Source organism: Hemicordylus capensis, chromosome 5, assembly GCF_027244095.1.
Source record: "Hemicordylus capensis ecotype Gifberg chromosome 5, rHemCap1.1.pri, whole genome shotgun sequence".
Taxonomy (NCBI): Eukaryota; Metazoa; Chordata; class Lepidosauria; order Squamata; family Cordylidae; genus Hemicordylus; species Hemicordylus capensis.
Window position 1 is genome coordinate 252,571,141 of NC_069661.1, and position 26,050 is coordinate 252,597,190.

At 48.2% G+C, this 26,050-nt stretch overlaps 1 protein-coding gene across 6 annotated transcripts in view; it reads right to left on the reverse strand.

The window, feature by feature from the left end:
- Positions 1–11,663: 11,663 nt before the first annotated feature.
- The window catches only part of PLXNA4 (plexin A4), a 699,000-nt gene continuing 684,613 nt past the window's right edge, over positions 11,664–26,050 (reverse strand). For all 6 annotated transcript variants that reach the window (XM_053255172.1, XM_053255171.1, XM_053255173.1 and 3 more), the window contains 2 exons: positions 21,386–21,536; positions 11,664–19,715 (listed from right to left, as the gene is read on the reverse strand). In XM_053255172.1, coding sequence (XP_053111147.1) covers positions 19,620–19,715; positions 21,386–21,536 — 247 coding nt within the window. In that variant the 3' untranslated portion in view covers positions 11,664–19,619. The remainder of the gene's footprint in view (positions 19,716–21,385; positions 21,537–26,050) is intronic.

Here is a 26,050-nt window from a genome sequence, read left to right on the forward strand (position 1 = left end):
TTCTCAGGAAGAGCTCTGGATCTTTCTCAGCTGTTCCTGAAAAACCTTGGACAGGTAAAGAAAATATTTGCTCTCCGGTCCTCCTTCCTGGTCCCACTTCCCCAAACCTATCCTGTGCGAGTGCAAGGCAACATGGGATTCTGGTGTGGAAGGCTTCCAGAAATGGCCAAGGTCTCCTTTAAAACCTGGATGTTCCGAACATTCTCAGAAGGCTCTCTTGCCACAGGGAACCCTGGGAAATGGAATTCCCAGACACACTGACGCTGGGCCAAAATGGCTTCCACATATCAAAATGGCTGCCTGGGAGCAACACCACAGCCAAAGAAAGATGGCTGCCGGGTGATGAATGGAGTCAGATGTTCCGTGATCAGAAGAAGCAAGCAGAAACACATCTCTGCTGTCGCTTTCAAACCACCGACTCTCTCATTCATCTAGCCGCTTTAATGGGCTCAAGACCTCCAAAAGCAGAGACTTATAAACATCACGGTATGAGATACTGCAGGCCTATGACTGCTGTTTGAACTCTGGGTTTAAAGCCATTTACTGAATGCTCTCAAAGATAAGACAACGCAGCGCTTGGGTTCCTTTGGCCCTGTTATCCGCTCACATCTGTTTATCTTTAATACAATCTGTTCTGTGCATTGCAGCGGCCCGGGAGTTTTAATTGCAAGGCATCCACTGGTGTTGGCAGGAGGAGCGTGGTAGGAAGACAGCCGCTAACCGATCCCAGAGAGTGAAAGGATCTGTGCTGTTCTTGCAAAGCAAAACCAGCACGGGAGGCCCTTTAAAAAAAATGGGTACAAAGCTTCTTTTTCCCTCTAGAGGGTTGATTGCTCCACCAGAGTAAAAGGCAGTGTAAGTTTGTGTAACACAGAAGACTTCATCAAAGAACAGGCAAGGCAGCTAGTTCTTCTCAGCTCCCCACAGAATAGGGTTAGGCACTTCATTTTCCTTTTTGTTCCAGAGCTCCATTTGCCTTTGGAACTCCCCAATTTGTGCCCCTTTGGGCACTGCAGAGTTTCTTTTGGAACCTATTGAATGAATGGATGGATGGATGGATGGATGGAAGAATAGCTTTATTACAATCATAGATCAGAAAGAAACACAACAAATTATAAAATGTTCAAGGAACCTATTAGCAGGGCTGGAATTCAGTGGTAGAACATTTGCTTTGCATGCAGAAGGTCCTGGTTTCAATCCCTGGCAGTTTCTCCACGTAGGGCTGGGAAATACTCTTGCCTGGAACCTTGGAGAGCCACTGCCAGTCAGTGTAGACAATACCAGTACTAATGGTCTGACTTGGAGAGGGCAACTTCTTACCGTATTTATCCGAATAGAAGGTGACTCATTGTTAGACAATGAGGTCATTCACACAATCAAAGACTGTGTTTATGGGAGGAGAGCTGGTCTTGTGGTAGCAAGCATGATTTGTCCCCTTAGCTAAGCAGGGTCCACCCTGGTTGCATATGAATGGGAGACTAGAAGTGTGAGCACTGTAAGATGTTCCCCTCAGGGGACGGAGCCGCTCTGGGAAGAGCCTCAGAAGGTTCCACGTTCCCTCCCTGACAGCATCTCCAAGATAGGGCTGCGAGAGATTCCTGCCTGCAACCTTGAAGAAGCCGCTGCCAGTCTGTGAAGCCAATACTGAGCTAGATAGACCAATGGTTTGACTCAGTATATGGCAGCTTCCTATGTTCCTATGTGTTCTACCTGGGTTAGGGAGCTGTGTGTGCTCCCAATTTTTGGTTGTGTGGAAGCAAGATAGGAGGAAAACCTGGGTTGAAGGGACTGTGTGGAAGCAAGGTGTGAGGATAAACTGGGTAGCTTTTCCTCCTGCTTTGCTTCCACGCAATCACTTCTACCCCGCTTTTCCTCTTACTTTGTTTCCACACAACCGAAAATTGGGAGCACACATAGCTCCCAAACCCAGGTAGAACACAGTTTTTGAGGCAATTCTCATGATCGCCAAAAAGCAGGCTAAGGCAACCCGCTTTCTGGCGAGCGTGAGAACCTGTGACCTCAAAGCAGGTAACCCTCTTATGGAGCCCTCCCCTTAGATGAGGTTAGCGGAGTGAGTGCTGCCCCCCCCAAATCACACCTAATGGGGTGAAACAACTTACTGTATTTACCCCAATCTAAGATGTGTCCCCCCTCCCCCCCGTTCTTGCCTGTCTTAGATTCAGAGTCGTCCTGTGTGAAAAGATCCCGTTGTTATGCCAGGCTCGACTGAACTTGTGTAGTTCAAGCTACTGTAGTTCTGAAGAGCTATCGTTTATTTTGTATTGCGTTATTGTGTTGCTTTAGTTTTTGTTAAGCACTGCCGATAACCTCAGCAGGAGGGGAAGAGGGTGAAGTGGAGCATGCCAAGCTGCAGCTGGGACACCCCTGAACAAGACACAGCTTCCGCCAAACTCCAACTTTAGGGTGGGGCATTGCAGTCACAATAGTGCCACCAGGAGAGGCCCCCGGGGCTGCACAGATTGGGCTGGTGGGGGCTGTGGTGGGGTGCACTTGGTTGCATGGTGCCGGCACCGTGCAAGCCAGTGCTGGTGGAGAGGCTGGCACGGTGCCACCTAGGAGGCCCCTGGTGGGACATCTTGGAGCCCCGCCCACAGCGGAGGACCGGAACTCAGACCGTAGGTCCGGTCCAAAGAGCACCACTGCTGACACGTCTAGGGCAACTGGTGCCTATCTTTCCTACTTATTTCCAGGCAAGGAACTCCCAGGTGATTCCCAGCCCAAGGCTGTTAGTCTCCTCTTTCTCTACAGTAGTTGCTGATCAGATCTCATTCGAGGCTTCCAGGGAATAAATGAACCAACACACCCCTCCCAGGGTTTACTGTTGTCCAGTAAACCCTGCCCCTCACTTTGGATTGGGCTACAGGAATTTGTTTCTCGCAGGCTTTCTTCCTTATTTGGGAAGCAGTTACTCTAACTGTGACCTAGTCCTCCCTCAAGCCTGACTGTCACTACAATTGTACTCAGTAATTCAACTGTGGCTGCAGAATTATGTACAGGCATTTATAGGCCTGGAAAGTATACTCTATCCCTTGCCTGATAATGCCTAGGATGGATTTTGCCATTTTTCACAGCTGCCACACATAGCATTGACATTTTAATTGAACACTATCCTCCACAACCCCAAGATCTCTCTGCTAGCTACTCACTGTCTGCTCAGTGTATATTTGAAATTACAATTTCTTGGCTCAGTGTGCATCACTTTACAGCTCCTTACTTTGAAGGCTCTCTTGCAGCAATGTGGAAGCAGGTCTTGTCTGTGGTGGCACCCAGACTGTGGAACTCCCTGCAACATGAGGTCCATCTACTTATTACAGTATCTTTTCACCACTCTCTTTAGATCTCTTTAGAGATTAGTTAGGTGATCTCTTGTGATTTTTTAGATGGTTTAGCTGCCATCTCTGTGATCTCTAATTGTTGGGTTTTAAAAAAAAAGTTTATGACTGATTTAAATGGGTTTTTAATTGAGCTAATTATATTAGGCACCCTGAATATCTGCATATGTGGGAAGGTAGCAAGCAAGTTATCATTGTCCTCTTCTCTTTCAGAACGGCTAGCCTGCCCCTGTGGCCCCAACTCCTCTTTCCCTGTCTGGAAAATGACATAACAATAACCTATGTGGTAGGTTGCTCCTTTGCTCTGCACCTTACAAATCTTCCATTAAAAATCTCTGGGACAGGCAGAAAAAAAGAAAGAGAATTGCCTGGCCGACAAATGACGCCACAGTAAATTAAACCCGACGAGGCAAAACATCTGGAAAAATGAGATTAAAGGCTCTTGAATTTTTTTCCATATTTTAAAAAAGAACTATTTGAATGAAAGTGCAGCAAGAGAGGGAAAAAATAACAAAGCGGAGAAGAAAATACAGGCAAGATAATATTGTTTCTTGCATTCAGCTTCATGGTCTTTGGGACCCACAAAATCCTTTAATTACTGAGGAAGTGCTTTGTGTAACTTTCAAGGATGACGTTAAACTGGAAATCCCTTTCAAATGGAGGGGGCGCAACACAGCAGGGAGATAGTCCTCAGGAAGCAACTGGCTTGCTGGCGTTCCTGTGCTGTACATTTCCCCAATCTTTCATTTCTGTTTTCGTCCCTTGGAGTGAATTTCAATTAGCAGTAGGATGCTATCAGGAGACGGCGAATATCTGCCGAGATAAATCTAGCTTGGAGATGCCATTGGAATACATGAAATAGCTGGCTGGAAGCAGCCCTTTGAAGCTTGCAATTTTTGTTTTTTTGCAGAGTGGAGCGCTGGTATCTCTGAGACAGGAGGAGATTCCCTGATGTATTTAGGCTCTGGGGAAAGAATGTGTTCCTCAGTAACATCAGTATTTAAATAAATCCAAGAACCAATAGCCTAGTTCTTATCCAGGTAATAAACCCACATTGCAGCTGTATGATTTCAGACTGACAACAGAGGCACATGCATCTCCAAACAACAATTAAATTGTTCCTCTGGTTTGAAAACGGATCCAGAAGGCTCTTCCTGAAAAGCTAGTTTTCTATATGCCAGGATTTCTCCCTTTGGAGGAGCAGTCGGTCTGAAGGGATTGGCTCACAGCCGCGCAGCAAGACACAGTTGATGAGGGCTCATGTGATCGACTGCTCCTCCAGAGGGGGGGGGGGAAATCCTTGCATATAGAAAACTAGCATTTCGAAGTGACAGGCATGCTCGCTAGGGATGTGAAAAAAATTTCGGGCACAGATCGATCTGTGCCCAAAACGAGCAATTTCGGGTGATTCGGGTCCGAACCAAATCACCCCCGATGTCCCCCGATATTTTTCGGGGCCGAGCCGAATCACCCCTGATTTGTGCCCGAAAAATTCGGGTGATTTGGGATGATGTCTCTTTGAATTTCCTGCCTTTTTGCATCCATTGATTTGAATACAAAAAGGTCTGATGTGACGTCAGCTCGAATTTCGGGTCCCGGGGCAAAATAGTGGGGTGGGGTGGTGTTGGAAATCCTGCCAGTGTGGCTTGCAAAGGCAGAGGGACTCCATGCCTACTAAGAAATGTCAATGGGATTCCCAATGGGCAAAGACACACTCTTTCGTAGGCACGGAGCCCCCTGCTTTTCTGAGCCCTGCCGGCAGGGTCTAAAGTGCAGTGGAAGCAATAAGCACGCCTGTTGCTGACTGCATGGTATGTGAGCTGCTGGACCTGGACAGACGGAGATCTATAGGTTGACGATGGCCACTTCTTTCACTTCTTAACCCTTCAGTAACAGTCTTTAAAAGAATAGTACTTCTGAAGTGTCCTGAAAAGGGCAGTGGGGAATATTGTGGGAAGCGGGTGGACTGATGAAGTGCAAACCTCATCCTGGGGGCTCAAGTGGGAGGGGGCAGGCTCCGTCTACGGCATGCCCCCATTGCCTCACCTGGCAGAGGTGGCCCGTGAACGCTCCTCCTGGGGGGCAGGGAGGCATCTTTAAGAGTAAAGTAACCTGGTGCACGGCAAAGCAGTGTGCCACCCAGCAGCCCCTGCGACAGGAAATCGCCCCCGCCACTTAACTGGCTTCCATGGAGCTGAGCCCCCGCCAGCGGCCAGGTGAGTGGCAAAGGCGATTCCCCACCACAGGGGCTGCTGGGCGGCTCACTGCTTCGCCACACACCAGATTACTTCACTCTTAAAGATGAGCCAGCGTGGTGTAGTGGTTAGAGTGCTGGACTAGGACCGGGGAGACCCGAGTTCAAATCCCCATTCAGCCTCATGAAACTAGCTGGGTGACTCTGGGCCAGTCACTTCTCTCTCAGCGTAGCCTACTTCACAGGATTGTTGTGAAAGAGAAACTCAAGTATGTAGTACACCACTCTGGGCTCCTCGGAGGAAGAGCGGGATATAAAATAAAAAAATAATTTAAAAAAGATGCATCCCACCACACACACCCCAGAGGCACATTCAAGGGCTGCCTCTGTCACCTGGCACACCTGTGCACTCCTCTTTCCTGTGGCACAGACTTCCAGTCACCCAGGTGATTTGCTGGGTTCTACTCTGTTCTTGCATCTCTCTCTCTCTCTCTCTCTCTCTCTCTCTCTCTCTCTCTCTCTCACACACACACACACACACACACACACTTGCAGTTTGAAAGCATTCTTCCTATACCATGAAATGATGACCACGCATTACAGCAAAAATTGGACTTTTTCCAATTTCAACATAAAACGCAAAACAAAAGCAGTAAAAATATTAACATATCAGGGCAATTGTCACAATTGTCCTGGGCAGGCATGGAAGGCATGCGTTCCACTCCCCCCCCCACATAACCAAGCAGATCGTCTTGGGTGCGCTTCCTGCCTGCCCACACGGGTAGCTCTGCTTGGAACTGCACAGAGCAGGGCGGAGGGATCTGGGGCCGGACGTCTTGTTCAGGCCTCCGGGCATCCCACAATGCAACACGTTGCATTGGGGATGCCCCTGTCAGACGGGTGCTCTATGCGCCCATCTCTGTGTCTCATTGGGCTTAATTCAGCCCAAGAAGATGCAGGATACCCAGGAGCTGGGTGAAGGGTGTGAGTGCACCCTTAACATTGTCTAACAGCCAGGTTCGATACCGGGATTAGGTGGGCGGAGAGTGGAGAGATCTGCAACCATCCTGATGCTTCTCATGGCCAGCCTCATTAACTCCTTGTTAGTGGATGACCAGAACAGCTACTTTGTTTTGAGCATAGAATAGTGCTGCTGCCAAGGACGCCTAAAAAGACAAATTCTAGGAGACTGCATGAGAAAGATGAAGGTATCTAGAGCAAAGGTTTTCATGTTTTTCGATTTCTTAAGCGAGTCTTGTGGAAATGTAAGATGGATAGAAATCCAGTGAACAGAAACAACAAAGCTTGTTTGTTTCTTCCCCATTCTGTGAAGGTCCAGACTTCTTGTCTGCAAAAGTACACGAGAAAACTACCAAAGATTGCCAAACCGCATGTTCGGATGTTTCCTGTCAGTGTCTGAGTGAAGCCCAAGCAGCTTTATTTAGATATGTGCAGTATTGGCAAACATGCACCATTTTACTTGCGCATGAAAGCATCCAAGACCATTCTAAAAGCTTGATTTTGCCTTTTTAATATTTTAAAAGGATATTTTAGAAGCTCAGCTTTGCCTTTATGAGCTTCCCAGGTTTGGTTTTGCCTTCTGGGGGTGGGGGCTGTTGGGTTTGCCTTTTCTCTGTCTTGGTGCTTTTTGACTTTTGCTTCGTTGGTCACTTTGGGGCTGTCAAGCTGGAGCAGAAAGCCCACGCTTTTTGGGGGGCTGTATAGCTGGAGCAGAACGGCCTGTGGTTGCTCTCAGGTAGTTGGAAGCACTGCTATATGGGCACCAATGCTCTAAGAAATTGCCCCCTGCTAAATGAGCAAAGAGGCACTTTTAAAAAGTAGTGATTCTCTTTATTTAGCAGGGGGAGAGCAACTGGCCCTATCCATCCCCAGCACAGCATCCCTCCAGTGGCTGTTGCTGGTGTCTATCTTGTGTTTCTTTTTCAGATTGTGAGCCCTTTGGGGACAGGGAGCCATTTTGTATGTATGTATGCCACCTTAAGTGGCGCAGTGGGGAAATGCTTGACTAACAAGTGGAAGGTTGCCAGTTTGAATCTCCACTGGTACTATATCGAGCAGCAGCAATATAGGAAGATGCTGAAAGGCATCATCTCATATTGTTTGGGAGGAGGCAATGGTCAACCCCTCCTATATTCTACCAAAGGAAAACCACAGGGCTCTGTGGGTGTCAGGAGTGCAAACAATGAGGATGTTGAGATGTGCACGGAACTGGCGCCTATCGAGCCAATGGTGTGTGTGGGGTAGCTTTAAGGATGGGGGAGGATGCACTTACCCCCCCCCACCCCCCGCCGCCCATTATGCTTCCCCCTCTAATGTTCTGTGTAAAAATAGTCGTGCACATGCGCACTGCTCACATCCGGCCACAGGGATCCACAGGGCTGCAAGGAAGTACGCTGCCACCCCACTGGACTATTTTTACACAGAGCACCGGAGAGGGAAGTACGGCAGGTGGGTGGGGGAGGAGTGCACCCTCCCCCGTCCTTAAAGCTACCCCCCCCACCATTCGAACTGGCAGAAAAGCCAGTCTATCAAACCAGTTCAGAGGCCTGTAAAAGGGCCTCCAAACTGGTTCGTGCACATCCCTACCAGGATGCAATATTCAGTATGTGGCTAAGATGACAAGTGACCTACGTATATGCTTCCATGACCACAAGTCTGTAATTATAACAAAAAAGATAGACCAACCAGTAGCCAAACGTTTTATCACTGGCGAAGGGACACCCACTATCCGACTCGTCAGTCAGAGATGCCATCGGAGATGATGTTGCCATCGGATGCAGTGAAATGGGAAGCAAGAGGGAACATTTGGATCCATGCACTCAAGCCACTCACTTCAGGAGGCCTCAGCCGCGAAGGCAGCAGATGCCTTGTCCGCAGCAGCCAGTCCTAGACTGCTGAGCGCTCCATCATGGACATTCTAAAACAGTGATGTACTTCAGCCACTGAAGAAGTTGGAAGCTGAAACATCTTGCACAAGCTATTTCTGTTTGTTAATCAGCAATAAATTTATACCATTCTTTTTGATTAACAGCATTCTCCTAGGATCCAGAAAACACTTGAATGGCATTCTCTTTGCAGCTTTAGAAATCATAGGAGCATAGGAAGCTGCCATATACTGAGTCAGACCATTGGTCTATCTAGCTCAGTATTATCTTCACAGACTGGCAGCAGCTTCTCCAAGGTTGCAGGCAGGAATCTCTCTCAGGGAAGGGACTTGGAACCTTTTGCTCTTCCCAGAGCGGCTCCATCGCCTAAGGGGAATATCTTGCAGTGCTCACACTTCTAGTCTCCCTTTCATACGCAATCAGGGCAGACCCTGCTTAGCTTAGATGGACATGTTGAAATGGGCAGATAGGCTGGCAGAGTGCATGATGGCTTCTTCTCGGCAGTCGCGAAGACAGGAAGAGCTGTTGCTGGGGCAACCATGCCCGTGGCTTGCTTGGATAGAGCAACCAGGCTGGACGGCCTCTGCCGTCTGGCCTCCGTACGTGTCTCCATGGCCTGACACTCACATGAGAGAGCGGTCTGTGGGAGAAGGGGATTGCTGTCACTCATTATTAGAGATTCTGCCTGACTTCCCTGTCCCCACAGATGGTTCTTCTCATGAGTTGTGAAGAGGTAGCCCCATGGCCTTACACTCTCATGAGTGAGCAGTCCTCTCAAGAACAACATCCGTCGTCATCAGATATGTCACACCACTTCTTTCACTGGGACAGTGCTGAGCCTGTTGCCCAGGCCTTCTCATGAGGAAGCCTAGGCAGCACACACATTCCCCCGCGGGGGAGGGGAACAGGCTCCCCCCATCCCCAACATCATTTTGCGAAAAAATAGAGTCAGTCAAGAATTCCTGGTTGTGGCTGCCTTTCAAGCCCAACCCCAGGTATCGCCACCCTGTCATACGTTGCTATCTCTGCGCTCAAATGGGGTTGACCTGCTTATGTTGCCTCCTCAAGTGCATGTGCTTGTGAAACTTCAGAGTTAGTGCTGCATTTTTGGAGAGCAAAGCAGGTAGTGCCCATCTTCACAGCCCATTCCCTTGCTCTCCTGAATGCCAGGAGGGCGGAACAAGGCATGCCCCTGTGTGACTTTGCTGTTTGACAGGTTTGGAAGCTTGGGATGGAACCTAGTGGCGTCCTATTTGCTGGGCAACTGCTTTGTCGGATCAGAGATGAGGGCAGGGCAAGTGTTCGAAGAGGCGGCCATTGAGAAATGCCACAGGCATGGTGTGAGCGTGATCCCGGGTGGGTCTGCACTGCCGTCTCTATGATTATGGCTCCAGAAATGGAATAAAACTGTGGTTATGGTATAGTCTGCATTTGGACGCAATTCTACCACCGAAAAACCTCAGGTTATGGCGGCAAAACTCACTACAAACCGAAGGTTCAAACTGGAGTTTGGTGAGGCAAACCTCAGATCACTTTTGCTGAGAAACCACCGTTGCATGCATTGGGACAGTCATGATTTCAAACCTCTTCCCCGCCTAAATGCCATTTTTGCATTACATGCAAAATGCTCTCTCTCTCTCTCTCTCTCTCTCTCTCTCTCTCTGCATACGCACTATAAAAACATGACCAACAACAGATTGTTAGAGGAAACCAAATTTTAGTTGAAGGTTTTAGCTTATGCTTTCATTAGCAACAGATGGATTTACACACACACACACACAGCTCACAAGGTGGCAGTTAATGCTGTGTTAGCAGAGTTCCAGGGCAGGTGACAGGAAATGAATAATGGACAGATGTTGCATGTGGATTTTATGTGTTAGCCTTCATGTTTTTGAATCTATATATCCAAACCTTTCTCATTTGTCCAGCATTTCATGACATGAATGTTGCTCAATAGGAACTATTTCTAAATCTGTGAGACTATAGTTGCCCAAGTTGAAATGTCTGGCCACAACTTGTTCCCATTTCTTTGTTAAGATGGCAGATTTGTGGTTCCTGAAACGTGTCCTCAGATCTGTGCATGTTTTGCCTACATATTGCATGTGACATTTGCATTCAATAACATAAATGACATTGGTGGAAGCAGAGGTGTATCTAGGGAAAATAGCGCCTAGGGCAAGCACTGAAATTGCGCCCCCTGTCCAAACATCTGACACCCATCTTTCAGATAACTTTACCATAATATCAGCTGAAAAATACAAGTCAAGCTTGTTAATCTTTTAATATTTCAAAAACTATTTAGCAGTGGATGTAGCCAGACCAAAAAATGCTGGAAAACTACAAATTTCAGTATGCTGGGGCTCCTGAAATACCCCAAAACTATGTGGAGGTATACTTGGAAAACTAAACGGAAGTGCCTGTCTAATTCTCTACTATGCATTGTAGCATCACTATTACATAAGTTTTAAAAATAAATGGAGAATTTGACTTTTCCCAGATGTTCTGAAAATAATTAAAGGATATGCAGAGTAAACTGTGTCACTGCTTGGAATATAATCTAGTATTTCAGAAAGACAGTTAAAATGAGAGACAGAGCGCAAGAAACTCCCAGTGGGCCTTAATACTAAGGATTTCACACTGATTCAAAGACAAAGTCACCATTAATAGCCATATTATTAAGACATCACATTGAAGGACCGCATGCTACCAAGGGTTACTGCCCGCTTGACGAGATCATCTGAGGGGGCTCTGCTCTGGGTACAGACAATCAGGGAGGCTCGGTTGTCGCGCATGTGGGACAGGGCCTTCTTTGTTGCTGCCCCCAGACTCTGGAATGCTCTCCCGGTGGCTATTCGCTCCTCAGTCTCCATCACAGCTTTTAGAAAACATTCAACATCTTGGCTTTTTGACCAGGCTTTTATTTGATGGTCTCTGCTGCTGCTCTTTGTACTTTGTATTGTTTTTATACTTGTGTCTTAAATTTTTTAATCGGATTTGTCTCATATTTTTAGCTTAATATTTTAACTATCATTTTTATAATCTTGTTTTTTAAATTTTGCTGTAAACCGCCTTGGGATTGTTTTAATGAAAGCCGGTATATAAATTTAAAAACAAACAAACAAACAAACAAACAAACAAACAAACAAACAAATAATCTGGACCAAAGCTTCTCCCTATCCTTGATGTGCAACAATGAAGCAATCACGAAACTACGGCTTTTTTCATTTATTTTGTAATAAACTTTATTCTATATTACAAATAGTTTTAATTTTTTTTTTGTTCTGGACTGCAAAATAGGAATGCCTTATATTTACATACACAGGTATACAATTAAGTATAACAAAGGTACAGAAGCTTTACCAAGTAACAACAGGGTTCCATTTTTAAGCAGTTATCATTTGAATGATTCCTTTTTGCTTTTGAAACAAGGGTCATTAGAAAAGGAAAGGAAACAAACAAAACCAAAAAAAGCAAACATCTATAAAGCAACGCCCAAATTTTCCTAATCCAGGATCGTTTCTCTCTCTCTCTTTGTAATACTGTATTTTCAAGCTATGCCAGGGACTTTCAATTCCAATTAGAAACTTCGTTTATCACATCCAGTGGAAGTGGATGGCATGTTTGGAACAACATGTGGTTCAGAGTAGCTGCACCAGCATAGTGTAGTGGTTGGACTAGGACCAGGAAGACCCGAGTTCGAATCCCCATTCAACCACGAAACTCACTGGGTGACTCTGGGCCAGTCATATATCTCTCAGCCTAACTTACCTCACAGGGTGATTGTGAGGATAAAAATAAGCATGTACACTGGAGCTCCTCAGAGGAAGAGCAGGATATAAATCTAAAAAATGAAATGAAAAATGAAATGAGTTGTCCTGTTGCTTTAAATAAGCATGTGGTTTTGAGATCTCCTGCCTAACATGATGATGCAGGGTTTGTGTTATGCATTATGTTCTGCTGATATGGGTTGAGGCCAGTGTTTCCCCCTGTAATGGGGATTATTCCCAGATGTCGTTGACTACAACTCCCAGCATCCCCAGCTGCAATGGCCTTTGGCTGGGGATTATGGGAGTAGTAGTCAGCAACATCTGGGAATTATCCTTTTTACAAGGACCCTGGTTGGCTCTGGACTCAATCTGGTCTTGCTAGAAAACCAGCAGCTCTGAAGTTCTTCTAATCTAGGCTGTCCCCTTATTGGTTTCCCTTGCAACTGATGATTGGGAAGGAATCGTTTCTAAACGCTGTGTGGGTGAGGATATCATGAAGGACTGACTGTGGAAGCAAGGGGGACTGGGAAGAGGAACAGCCCGTTGGGCCAGATCCCCTATTTAAAGCCTTCTTTGTTTGACTACCACATTTTTTGGGGAGGCATGGGCTAGGCTTAAAGGAAGCCCTTGGCCGGAGTGAGTGGGCGCAGCTCCTTTAAGCCAATGTAGCTATGGTACACGATCTATGAGATGTTCACAAGACAGGGCTGACCTCGCTCTGCAAGTAATCCAAGTGAGTTACTTGGGGTAGTAACATCTCCAAGGGCTGCAACATAGGAAGCTGCCATATACTGAGTCAGACCATTGGTCCACCTCGCTCAGTATTGTCTACACAGACTGGCAGCAGTAGGTTGAAGAGCAGTATATAAATATTTGTCGTTGTTGTCGGAGTCCTATGATCATTCACCGAAAGCTGCTTTACACTGAGTCAGACCCTTGGTCCATCTAGATCAGTATTGTCTGCACAGACTGGCAGCAGCTTCTCCAGGGTTGCAGACCGGAGTCTCTCAGCCCTACCTTGGAGATGCTGCCAGGGAGGGAGCTGGGAACCTTCTGCTCTTCCCAGAGTGGCTCAATCCCCTCAGGGGAATATCTTACAGTGCTCACAAGTCTAGTCTCCCTTTCATATGCAACTAGGGTGGACCCTGCTTAGCTTAGGTCCCTTTTGACATTCTATGATTCTCACTCCCACACTGCACAGTGAAATGCAGAAGCCCTGTGGCAGAGTTGTGCACCAGGGCAGATCGTCTCCGGCATAATTTTGTTCAAATCCAGTAGTGCCTTGGGAATCCTGCTGCACAACTGTGTTTGAGCAGCATTATGCCCTGGTGCACACTGGTGTCAAGTCAACAACAGTGCAGGCGAGGTCCCTACCACCTGCATTGCAATGCTCGGGATGAGAGCACCTATGGTTCTGTGCAACGTGGGACCCAGATTACAAGCACCTCTGAGATCATGCAGTGCCGTGAAAGGCTTTGAGCCAGCCTGAAAATGAAACAAGGTGGTGTCTAAGAATGGTTCTACCTCAACACAAGATTTTCCAAATGACCAAACAGGGTGAGTGAGTGGTTACAGTTGGAATCTCCTATCCTCTTTGGTGGCAACCACATCTGACCAAGTAGGCTGCAGCTTATAAATGCTCACACCACAATACAGTTGTTTAGTCTTCAAGGTTCCACAGGACTCTTTTGCAATTTGGGACAAGGAGAATCAGCCAAGAAGCAAGCAAAATGGAATTTCCACCAATATATATATGTATATATATTGCAATATTCAGCATGTTTACTAAATTGAACACTGGAAAAGCTTGTACTTGAAAGCTGAGTTTTAAAACTGGAGTATTCGCCCATACTCAGGTCCCCATACTAATATCTGAATTGTTGCTATTGGATATTGATCTATGTTCATCCCTGTAATCAGAACAAAATCTATTCCGCCTCCTGTTTCGTTCATTTTTAATTGTATGTTACATGCTCATAAAAAAGAAAATGAAAGGGGAATTAGAAGCCAAGATTGTGGACAGAGGAGCTTGCTACAGAAGAGAGAAGAGCTCACACATTCACATCACAATTCTGGCACAATTTCAAGGCTACCAAAAAGAATAACAACAATAAATCCAAAATAAATTGAATAATAAAGGACCCAAACAAATTCTGAGATACAAAAATAAAAATGAACCAAAATAGAGATTTGTTTAAAACTCCTAGGTCTGAGGAGAGAAAGAGGAAATAGATGGGGGGGTGGGGGGGGGCTTTCACACTGCTTCCCGTTTCTGACAAATTCTTTTGATATGTTCTGTTCAGTCTTTTGAGGTGTTCAAGTTTCAAATAATATGTTGATCAAGTCTATACCAGCAAAAAATTTAAAACCAAAACCATCACTGTTTTTAAAACCTCTTTAACCAGAAGCATGCTGAATCTCAGTTCCTCCTGTTTCCCCTTCAATAACTGTGCAAAGTCATGTTTCTTTTCTGATCCCTTTCCCCCTATGGATGGTCCCACCCACCCCCACCCCAACTCCTCCCCGGTGTGTGCAAAGAAACCTTCATCCAGGACCCATGCTCTCAAGAATCCCCTCCCAGCAGCTTTGCTTTCGTTCCGTTCTTAGAATCTGAGAAAGTCATGAAAATATCTCCCATCTTTGTCACCTGGGGCACTTGGTTTGTCAAAAACCTTTGGTTTCTTCCGTGTTTAAAAAATGGTTAATATTTTGTGTATTCGAGACAAACTTTCTCTCTCTCCTGTATGTGTGTATGTTGCCATGTAATGCTGCCCAGCAGGGCTCTTCCCATCCCTCTCCCCTGCATCCAGAGCTTTTCATATTATATGCAATTCCAACAGAACCAACTCAAAATATAAAGGTGGTGGTGAAACATTGTGGATTCCTAGCACACCATCCTCTAGAAACCCTGGAAAGGAGCAGGAAGATGTGCAGGTTCCAATCCACAAATCTTCCTTTACCTCAGGGGTCCCCACCTTTGAGTCCCCTGATGTTGTGGGAGGCCATTGTTGCTGGCAATGATTGGGAGTTTAGCCCAACAGCATCTGGGAACTCAATGGTGGAGACCCCTCCTCGACCAGCACTCACACCAACTGCACAGAAGCAGCCATCTTTCTCCTGTCCTGCTAATCACACACCCAATTGATCAGCAATGGTTATGTTACTCCTCATGTCAAGCAACAGCCAATAATTTCAGTTCCGGCACAGTTAGGAGCACAGGAACATAGTAAGCTGCCTTATTCTGAATCAGACCATTGGTCCATCTAGCTCAGGGTTATCTACACAGACTGGCAGCAGCTTTTCCAAGGCTAGAGGCAGAAGTCTCTCCCAGCCCTATTCTGCAGGTGCCAGAATAGGAATTGGAATTGTCAAGCATGCAAGATGCTCTTCCTAGAGCAGCCTTGGATTGCAAGCATGCAGATGCTCTTCCTAGAGCGGCCCCACCTGTCAGGGTTTCTTAACCTTGGCCCCCCAGATGTTGCTGGACTACAACTCCCAGCATCCTTAGACATGGCCTTTGTGGCTGACGATGATGGGAGTTGTAGTCCAGCAACATCTGGGGGCCCAAGGTTAAGATACCCTGCCACCTGTTATGGGGAATATCTTATAGTGCTCACATGTAGTCTCCTGCTCAAATGCAACCAGGGCAGACCCAGCTTAGCAAAGGGGATAATTTATGCTTGCGACCACAAGTCCAGCCACTTCACACCTGTCACACTCAAATGGCCACTTCGCACCTGTCATGGGACAAGGGAGTAGCCTTGGTGTTGTAAACTATTCAAAGTCCCTACTTTGAAAGGAGCCTAGCATAGGGAGCAGGATAGGCCCATGCTGAAGGTGACTTCAACAGGAGAGATCTTCTGTTTACTTTGCAGAATGGTTAATTCTGTTCGGCACACCAAGAATGGTTGATTGGGAAAGAAATGAGAAAGGAAATGGAACATGCATGCACATCAATGATTGATGGGCCAAATTAAAAATGTACAGGGGTTGACATTCAGAGCAAGGAGGCACTTGTGCAGCAAAAGAGCAACCCAGCGGAACTTCTCAACTAATTGCCCTGCTGCAACCAGGAAGCAGTAATTTCTGACTCCTTCCCCTTCCCCAGGAAGCCCTCTGTGTCACCTGAAAATATATCTCTGAGACTCCACAGCCCTCAGGGGCATATTCTGGAGTGGCACAAACAGCTTCCTGGGGAAGGGGAAGGCATAAACAATTGCTGTTTCCCTGCTGCACCAGTGGAGTTAGTTGGCAAGTTCTGTTAGGCTGTTCTCTCACTGCAACCAGTTCATCCTTGCTCTGCATTCCAGCCACTGTCTTTCTTTAAGCCCTTTAACCTTCATTAGGAAATTCACAGCATGTATGGCCCCGTGGAGTCTGGACTATACACAGGTCAGATGAGCATGTGCCTGACAGGGCAGAACAAATTTGAGTACTGTGTAAGCTCTCCCGGCCCTACAGTGTCTCCCCCAAATTTGCCCTCTCTGTCGGCCTCAACTCCTTTGATGCCATTGGACGACCTGCGCTGATGTCACAATGGGGTTGTAGTGGGAATTCTTAAGGTGTACAGGCAACCTTATTTAAAGTGAAAGGTGTCATCACTGGCTGAAGGACAACGATGAGGCTTTGAACTGTTGCTCATCGGGACAAATGGATGCAGCAGTTTTGGGGCCATTTAGTGGGAAATGGACAGATGAGGCTTGCCGCTTATGATATGTGGTGGTTGCAGGCACTGAAAGAGGACTGCCGATTTGGAGAAATCTCAAAAGATAAAAGATCTTTTGCTCAACAGAGGAGAGACAGCACAGGGAATGATCTGGGGAAGGGCTAGGGCTCTCCATCTAAAAAGGTAGTTAGTGAAGGAAAGGCCTCTCTCTGCCCGAGACCTTGTAGAGCCACTGCCAGTCAGAGGGAACCTCCTTGGGCCAGATGGACCAATGCTCAGGGTCTGCCAAATAGGAAGCTGATCTAATTAATGGATTGCTGCCGGTAACTGTTGACTTTTGGGGCTCAGACTGTTGCTTGTACCATCCATCTCTTACATTGGGTGAAACCCATTTGCATGACTGTCAGTAGAAAAAGTCACAGATTCAACACCATTCAAAGGAATGGGGGCCTTCACTTCAATTGTGTGCAGATGTCAGCAGTGAAACTCACATTTTGTGTTTCACTACACACACACACACACACACACACACCCAGAGAAAGACTTCACCTTGGATAAATATTGGTCATGAACCAACACAAAATATGGCCATGTACTTCAGTGGCCTTGTAATTAATCCTTTGTTGGGGATCATGGGCACTGAGCTTTGGGCAACTTTTGATTCTGATTTTTTTCCCTTTTGATGTTCACGGTGGATTGTGTTGCAAGAAGGGCAGCTGCTGCTGGACTATAACTCCCATCACTCCCAGCTGCAATGGCCATTGTGGCTGGGGATAATAGGAGCTGTAGCCCAGCTTAAGTGGCACAGCGGGAAAATGCTTGACTAACAAACAGAAGGTTGCCAGTTCGAATCCCCGCTGGTACTTTATCGGGCAGCAGAGATATAGGAAGGTGCTGAAAGGCATCATCTCATACTGTGTGGTAGGAGGCAATGGTAAACCCCTCCTGTATTCTACCAAAGACAACCACAGGGCTCTGTCGGCGCCAGTTTAAATCGACTTGATGGCACACTTTACCTTTACCTAGCCCAGCAAAAGCTAGAGAGCCTCAAGTTGGCTGCCCCTGTGTTACAACATTCAAAGGTCATAATGAGAATTCAGTATTTGTTGTCCAGATGCGGGGCATGGCCTAGCCACAACATAAGAACTTTACATCATATAGATTTCAGTGGGAAAGCAGGGTTAATGCTCCCATTCAGATCAATGCAAGGCAGAAGTACTTTCCCTGGTTGGATTCTGCTCAGTTTACAATGCATCCAGGTATCTGGTGGAAAAGGCTCATCCCAAACTATTCCAATCCCAATTGCCATTTCATGAAAAAAGGCACACTGTAGACCATGCCAGGGGGTTCTCAAACCTGGGTCCCCAGATGCTCAGAGACTACAACTCCCATCATCCTAAATGGCCATTGAAAGTGATGGGAGTGGTAGTCTTGACAGGATCTGGGGACCCAAGTTTGAGAATCCTTGGACTATGCGGTTCATAAGTTCTTTCGTCCGTGACTCCAAGCAGTCAACTCTCTTTCCCTTCCAACCCCCATCAGCTGCATGGCTGCCGCTGAGGAAGCAATAGGAGGGCATGAGAGGTGCCCTCTTTTCCTGGACCCCTACCCTCAGTCCTAGGTGGGTGCCTCTATCTTCTCCATCGTGCTGGTTCTCATTTCTGGATTTGCTCTGGATCTGTATCTAGATCCAAGATTTCTAGGTTTTGTGCTCTTGTGCTTTGAGTTGGTTAGCCAGAAAGATGCCAGAAGATGCAGCCAGGGAGCTCATCAAAGAGGATGGCAGGAGAGATCCCTTCTGGTGGCGACTTCGTCAGAGACCACTTCACCTCCCATGGTGTAGCCCTGCTGATTTAGCAGGGATCAATGCTCCCGCTGTACGGAAAAGAAGCTCAACTGTTTTGTTGTTGTTGTTGTTTTAAAGAGTGGATGGAGAAAACCAGGTGTGTCTGCAGGTGAAGGAAGGTGTGTGTCTGTATGTGTGGCTGTCTTTCACTTATACAGTCAGTGTGCACAGACTGAAACGGATAATGACCCATTAAAAAAGAAAAGGATGACAATTTGAGATATGGGAGGGGGAAAGGTGACCTCTTCTCCTTCTCTGCCCAGTCCCAGGAGAGTGGCTGACAGCCCTGTCAGTTCACAGGGAAAGCAGCCCCCTCTGCCATGACAGTCCTATGGGGCAAGCCACTGGGTCCTCCCCTCCAGGACGAGAACCCGGGAGAACTGCAGCACGGTTGGGTGGGAGAAAGAGCCAAGTTCATTCCCACACCGTCGGAATTCCTGGAGGTGAGAGAGAGCAAGTCTGGCCTCGGCGCAGCTCCCAAATAACACTGAGTCTGGTCCTGCTCCGAGGCGCTGAGCCCCAGGAGAGCCATTAAAGCAGCATGACGGAGGCAAACCTGCACGGCTCCCTCTGTCAGGGTAACGGAGGGGATTATGGGTGAAGGCAGAAGGGGAATCTGTGGACGAGGGAGCTCCACCTGAATGGTCCCTGCATGAGGGATTCCTCCACGGAGACGTCCCTCAAATCCTCGAGGCCTTGGTGCTTGGTGTCCATAGGTTTGGCGCGCGAGCCTTCAAGGAGTCGAGAGCTGTTCAGGTGACTCTGCTCAACAGCCAATCAGAAACTTGCACTTGGTAAAGAGGATGTTCTTGACTGAGGCACGGCTTGGTTTTTTTTTCTTCGTTTCCTTCCAATCCCTCCCAGGGAGTCCCCTGGTAGGGCGGTTTTCAGCTGTCTATGCTCATGAGGGTTATAACTTGTTCAAGTTTGTAGGCCAGTTTCTGCTTGCCAGCCTGGTCATCTTGATCGAGAGCTCCCAGGATCTGCACAAGATGGGGAGAAGCGAGAGAGAGAAAGGGAGGGAGGGCATGAGAATACGCTGCTGTTCAGGCTCGTTGTGTTGCGCAAAAGGGACAACCATTTACCCCTGACGAGGAAGGCCGTGAAGGCTGGCTTGGCAGGCGAGGAGGCTGCCCTTGAAGCTACTTGGGAACCTCCACGGGCTAAGGGTTCCATGGCCAGATTATCAACTGGTTCCAGCTGCTTAGAAGACATCTCACTGGTACCAAAACACCTTCACTGGCTTGCTATTGGATTTCATGTAGAACTCAAGGTGCTGGTTTGGGGTGATAAAGCCCTGGAAGGCTTGGGAGTGCTGGGTATCGGAAGGACCGATGACTCCAGGGTGGTCAGCCTGAGGTTCTCCAGCTGTTGTTAGACTACAAAGCGATTCCCACGATCAGTAGAAAGCGGGCTTAGGGAGCTTAGCCCTCTTTCTACTGATCGTGGGAAATACCGGGCTCACGGGTGAGCCCGGTGCTTCCAAGGCAGTTAGCCTGCTGAATTCCCCCTCCCCTTAAATGAGGTTAATGGAGTGAGTGCTCTGTTAACCTAACTTTTTTTGTTCGTGTGCCACTGTGGCAAGCAGCAACACATGAGTAGGCCCCCAATCTGCAGCCAGCCTTCCAGCCTTGGAGATCTCTCCAGAATGCCCTGTGAGCTTGCGCAGGACATCCTGGAACTTCCGGGGGCCACGTGGCCCCCAATCCCCGCAGCTCCGACTGGCTTCGTGATGGAGCTAGTGGTCATGTGGGCAGCCGATCCGGCCACCCAGGTCTGCAGGCATGATCGTCTGTGGGGAGAGGGGGCAAATCCCTCTCTCCCCGTAGAGCCCGGTAAGGCGCTTCACACAAATCGTGTGAAGCGCCGCTACAACTTCCATCATCCTCAGCTGCAACTGCAGCTGAGGATGATGGGAGTCATAGTCCAACAACAGCTGGCAGGGGGGCCACCCCGATCGACCCCCCTATGAAGCTGCCCATTCATTATTAATTGGAACAGTGGCCCTGTCCTAAGTGCTGCTGCTTTCAGATAGAAGGTGGGTGATGGCCCAAGGCGGAGCGTTCTCAGTGGTGGCCCCCTGGTGGTTTTATCTGGTGCCTTTCAATGGGTGATTCATCTGAATCCTATTTTTAAAGGCGTGCTATACACAGAGTGTCAATCAGGAGGGAATCATATCGGCTGGACCCATCTGTACAGGTACTGTCGCTCCCAGGTCCCCTGCTTTGTTTCCCTTCCTGTCAGTCAGGCAGAGAAAGGGATTGGCTGAACCTGAGCACGAGCCAGCCAATCAAGAGGAAAGGAGAGGAGGCGGGAGGGATGCTGCTTGACATCCTTCCTCCTCCCTTCCTCTCCCCTTCAAGGGAGAAGCCAAGATGAATCTCCAGCAGCAATTAATCTTCTGGGGGAGGCAGGCAGGGCGGGGGGAGAGCCAAGAGCTTGCTGTCACCCAACTGGCAGGCCCCCCTCCCTCAGGAGCCCAGGGACATTTGTCCCCCCCCCTTGAATGACAGCCATGCCCCTGGCCCTGGCACACTTTCCCCTCCATGAGCCCTGGCACAAACTGTGCAGACATCTGGAGCCAGGCATGTGGGCCATCCCATGATCCAGCTACTCTCCATCCACCCACCCCCGCCCCAGCCATGCTGCTCACCTCTTCACTGTACTTGCCCACATAGGAGTAGATCTCAGAGAGCGCACTCATGGTGTTGAATTCGTTCATGTGCATGCGGGACTGCTCTGCCAGGTAGGCGTTCATGTCCTGGTCACTGATGGCCGGCATCTTGCCAATATCTGAGTAGTACCTGGGGGGGATCAGAGAGGCTGGTGAGTATCTGTGCTTCAGGCCATGCTTTCTCTACTCTACTATCAGATCTTTGCTGGTCTGATAGTCTCAGGTTTCAGTCTCTCACCTGAGAGACAGACTTCCTTTTCCTCCTCCCTTTCCTGATATAGCAAGCACCAAGGCTTTTCCTATCTCTCTGATGCATTTCCTAAACACATGCACACACGTTCCTGCCCCTTAAAGCCCCCCCCTCCGAACCGGCTCAAACACTGGACTTCCAAACCGGTTCGGCACTCCATAAAAGGAGCACCGAACCAGTTCGTGCACATCCCTACAGCTTACCAGATTTATTTTATTTTATTTTTAATATATATATTTTAATACCGCCCCATATGCAAGTCCCTGGGCGGTTCACAGACAGTGAACACAAGTTGGAAATTGGGACAGAAGTGAAAGTGAAGTTGGGATGGATGAGGACAGACTGGGAGGACAGAGGGCAGGGCAAGGAGACAGGCAGGAATGGAGACAGGCAAAGAGACAGCAGCAAGGCAAACATACAAGCAAAGCTAGAGCAAAGAGCAGGAGACCCCTTGTTCAGTAAGAAGGCTCCCAATAACCATCACAATATTAAAAAGTCAGACGATGTAGAGAAAGTCCTAGCAAGTCCTAGCAATGGGATTCCCAAGCCGAAACCCCCAGATGATGCCGGACGAGAATTCCCATCATCCCTAGACACAACAGCTGACCATTGTGGCCGGGGGATGATGGGAGTTGTAGTCCAAGAACATCTGGGGACCCATGCTCGGGAACTTCTGCCTAGCAAATGGGACCATAGGTATGAATGGGCCACTGAGGAAATCTGGTGGGTCAACCAGGGGCTGCTAGAAGGACCCGCTTCATTTCTGTCTCCCAGCCTCTTTGAAAAGAGTACAGTGCAACTAGAGGAGGAGCTTATGCCCCACAACAATAGATAAGCTTGCCCCGAAGCTAGTAATTTGCTGATTTGACCCCAGGAAGTTGTGACTGTTTGCTCCTGTGGTTAAGGGCAGTGCTCCATTCAGAGCTGTGAGACTCACGGTCTGAGGCTGGGCCCAGCCTAGTGAGGTACCATAGACTCAAGTGCCCTCTGTAAGCAAAGAGGGCAACATCCAGTGCCTGTGATTGGCAGACATTAGTGACTCTCTGGTTAGGTCTACGATAAATACACAGATGACATCCATGGGAACCTGCTTTACACAGCCAGACTGTTGGTCCATCTAGCTCAGCACTGTCTACTCTGACTGGCAGCTGCTCTCCGAGGTTTCAGACGGGTCTCTTCCCAGCCCTACCTGGAGATGCTGCCAGGGATTGAAGGTGGGACCTTCAATGAAGAGCAGATGCTCTTCCACGCAGCTCTGGTCCTTCCCCAAAGGACTAGTACAAATCCTGCCTTGCCTTTCTACAAAGAGCAGTTTGTACTGCATGCTGCTTTTCAGGCGCCAGCAAATGACCTCAGTGATGCTGCGCTGCGGCACACCCCTCAACATCTGGATGCGTGTACCTGCTTCCTGCTAGGTATGTGCGAGCCGGCTCGCATCAAGCCAAGTTCAACATCGAACCAGCCCGGTTCAGGCAGTCCAAGTTTGAACCGGAGTTCTTGCCGGTTCAAAAAACTGGCTCACGGGCCAGCTCAGGGGGTGCACTTCGGAAATGGAATCCAGCTAGGATTCCCCTTTACAAGTACAGGGGGTTTGCTATCCTAAGGGGTGGGGGAGGCGGAAGGCTTTTTTAAACCTCCAAATGAAGCCCTGGGGGCGTGGTGGAGGTGGAGGTGGTCGTGGCAGCAGCCGCGGTGGTGGCTCCTCCAAGTGTCCTGCCAGCCTCCCAAATGACAGTCTGGTCCGGCGGCAGCCTGGTTTGGGCCTCTGTGCATGTGCAGAAGCCATTTGTGTCCCCAAGCAAATCGCTGGTCCAGATTCAAGCCGAACCGGGATAACCGGTTCTGTGCACATCCCTACTGCTTGCAGCTCTAATATGCCCCGACACCATCCTGCTATAGTGCCAATGTTTGTACACCAGGCACTGTCTCTTTAAGGAACTTGCTATTTTGGACACCCTCTCTCTCCCCTCCCTCTCCCCACCAACTATGGAAGGCCTTAGAGGACAAGATTTGCGGAAGGTAATCAGTCACTGTCACCAGCAGCTGTGCTCTGCTGTCAACTGGTTAATTAGGCTCCGTCATTTACATTTTTAATTTCTTCAATTTGACATTTTGCGCTCGCGCACATAACACACCCGCACGTACAAGAAGCCCCTCTCACCAGTGCCATCCCCGGTTTCATAATTAGGGAGGCAGAAAGGAAGGGAAGCCAAAATAGCTGACAGGTGCCTTGTTGATGGTGCCGCTGCAGCCACCTGCTGAGCGGAGGAACCGAATCTCCGCTGGCAGCAAGAAGGGGAGGTGGGCGTCGCGCAGGGCGAGAGGCAGGCAAGGCAAAGACTGCCTGGCAAATGCTGGCCGCTGCTACAAAGGCACCAGAAAAAGGGAGGATGCAGGGACATGGGCTACGGAGTCCTTCATCCTCACGATTAAGATGGCTAGCCCTGATGTGTTCCTTCTGGAAGGGTAGAGTTAAAACAATTGAGCAGACCTGCCCTATACAGATCTGGTGGGAAGGAGCCAGCGTGGTGCAGTGGTTAGAGTGCTGGACTCAGACCGGGGAGACCCGAGTTCAAATCCCCATTCAGCCATGATACTAGCTGGGTGACTCTGGGCCAGTCACTTCTCTCTCAGCCTAACCTACTTCACAGGGTTGTTTTGAAAGAGAAACTTAAGTATGTAAAACACCGCTCTGGGCTCCTTGGAGGAAGAGCGGGATATAAACTGTGAAAAATAAAATAAAATAATACAATTGAGTGGATGTGTTCCATGAACACAAGCCGCTCACTGCCAGGGGCCACCTGCCTGCTGCCTCTCTCCTGTCCCAAGCCACTGCCTTGGCTACCTCCATGGCAGCTCTTACAGCTCCAGGAGCTGCTGCAGCTTCCTAAGTGTTGCCTAGTCACTGTGCACTATACAGACATAGGAACATAGGAAGCTGCCATACACTGAGTCAGACCTTTGGTCCATCTAGCTCAGTATTGTCTTCACAGACTGGCAGCGGCTTCTCCAAGGTTGCAGGCAGGAGCTAAGTTGACTAACTTACTCTTTTTCCTGATGTGCTAGTCTGCTATGGGCATTTTATGTTACATTAGAGCTGGACCAGAGAGATGACAGTGGCCAGCATCCTGACTAAAGCTATGCTTGTGCAATGAACACAAGTCCCTCAAGTGCAGGGTTTAGAAACATAGGAAGCTGCCATATATTGAGTCAGACCCTTGGTCCATCTAGCTCAGTATTGTCTTCACAGACTGGCAGTGGCTTCTCCAAGGGTGCAGGCAGGAATCTCTCTCAGCCCTATCTTGGGAGATACTGCCAAGGAGGGAACTTGGAACCTTCTGCTCTTCCCAGAGCAGCTCCATCCCCTAAGAGGAAGATCTTCAAGTGCTCACACTTCTAGTCTCCCTTTCATATGCAACCAGGGTGGATCCTGCTTAGCTAAGGGGACAGGTCCTGCTTGCTGCCACAAGGCCAGATCTCCTCTGTTGATGGTACCGCTGTCAGGGCCTGCTATCTCTATAATGCACAGCAGCTGGACAAAGCTTCGGACCTGCCACTGCAGTTCCTGGAGCTTTAGATGCTGCCACTGTGGCTGAGGGCAGGGAGGCAAAGACCCAGCAGAGGGAAAGGCATTAGGGAAGCCTCTATGTAGGCAGAAGGGGAGAAAGATGGCTGGTGGCTGTAGATTCACAGCTCCATACTCAAAGAGTGCTCTTCAATGGTTCCTTGTCAAACTGGATGGAGGTTTTGAGTCGGGTGGGTGCTGCAGTGCTCTGTCCTGGGCCTAGTACTTGTCAACATTTTTATCAATGACTTAAATGAAAAGGTGAAGGGAATTCTTATCAAATTAGCAATGATACAAAACTGGGAGGGATCACTAACCTCTTACAACAAAACAAAGAGAACAACAACAACAACAACAACAACAACAATGTATATACTGCTTTTCAACAAAAGTTTCCAAAGTGGTTTACATAGAGAAATAATTAATAAATAAATAAATAAATAAATAAATAAATAAATAAATAAATAAGACGGCTCCCTGCCCCCAAAAGGCTCACAATCTAAAAAACAACAACCACAAGATAGACACCAGCAACAGTCACTGGAGGTACAGTGCTGGGTGTGGATAGAGCCAGTTGCTCTCTCCCTGCTAAATATAGTGGTTAGCGTGTTGAACTAGGACCGGGGAGACCCAAGTTCAAATCCCCATTCAGCCATGATACTTGCTGGGTGACTCGGGGCCAGTCACTTCTCTCTCAGCCTAACCTACTTCACAGGGATGTTGTGAGGAGAAACCTAAGTATGTAGTACACCACTCTGGGCTCCTTGGAGGAACAGTGAGATATAAATGTAGTAGTAGTAGTAGTAGTAGTAGTAAATAAAAAGAATCA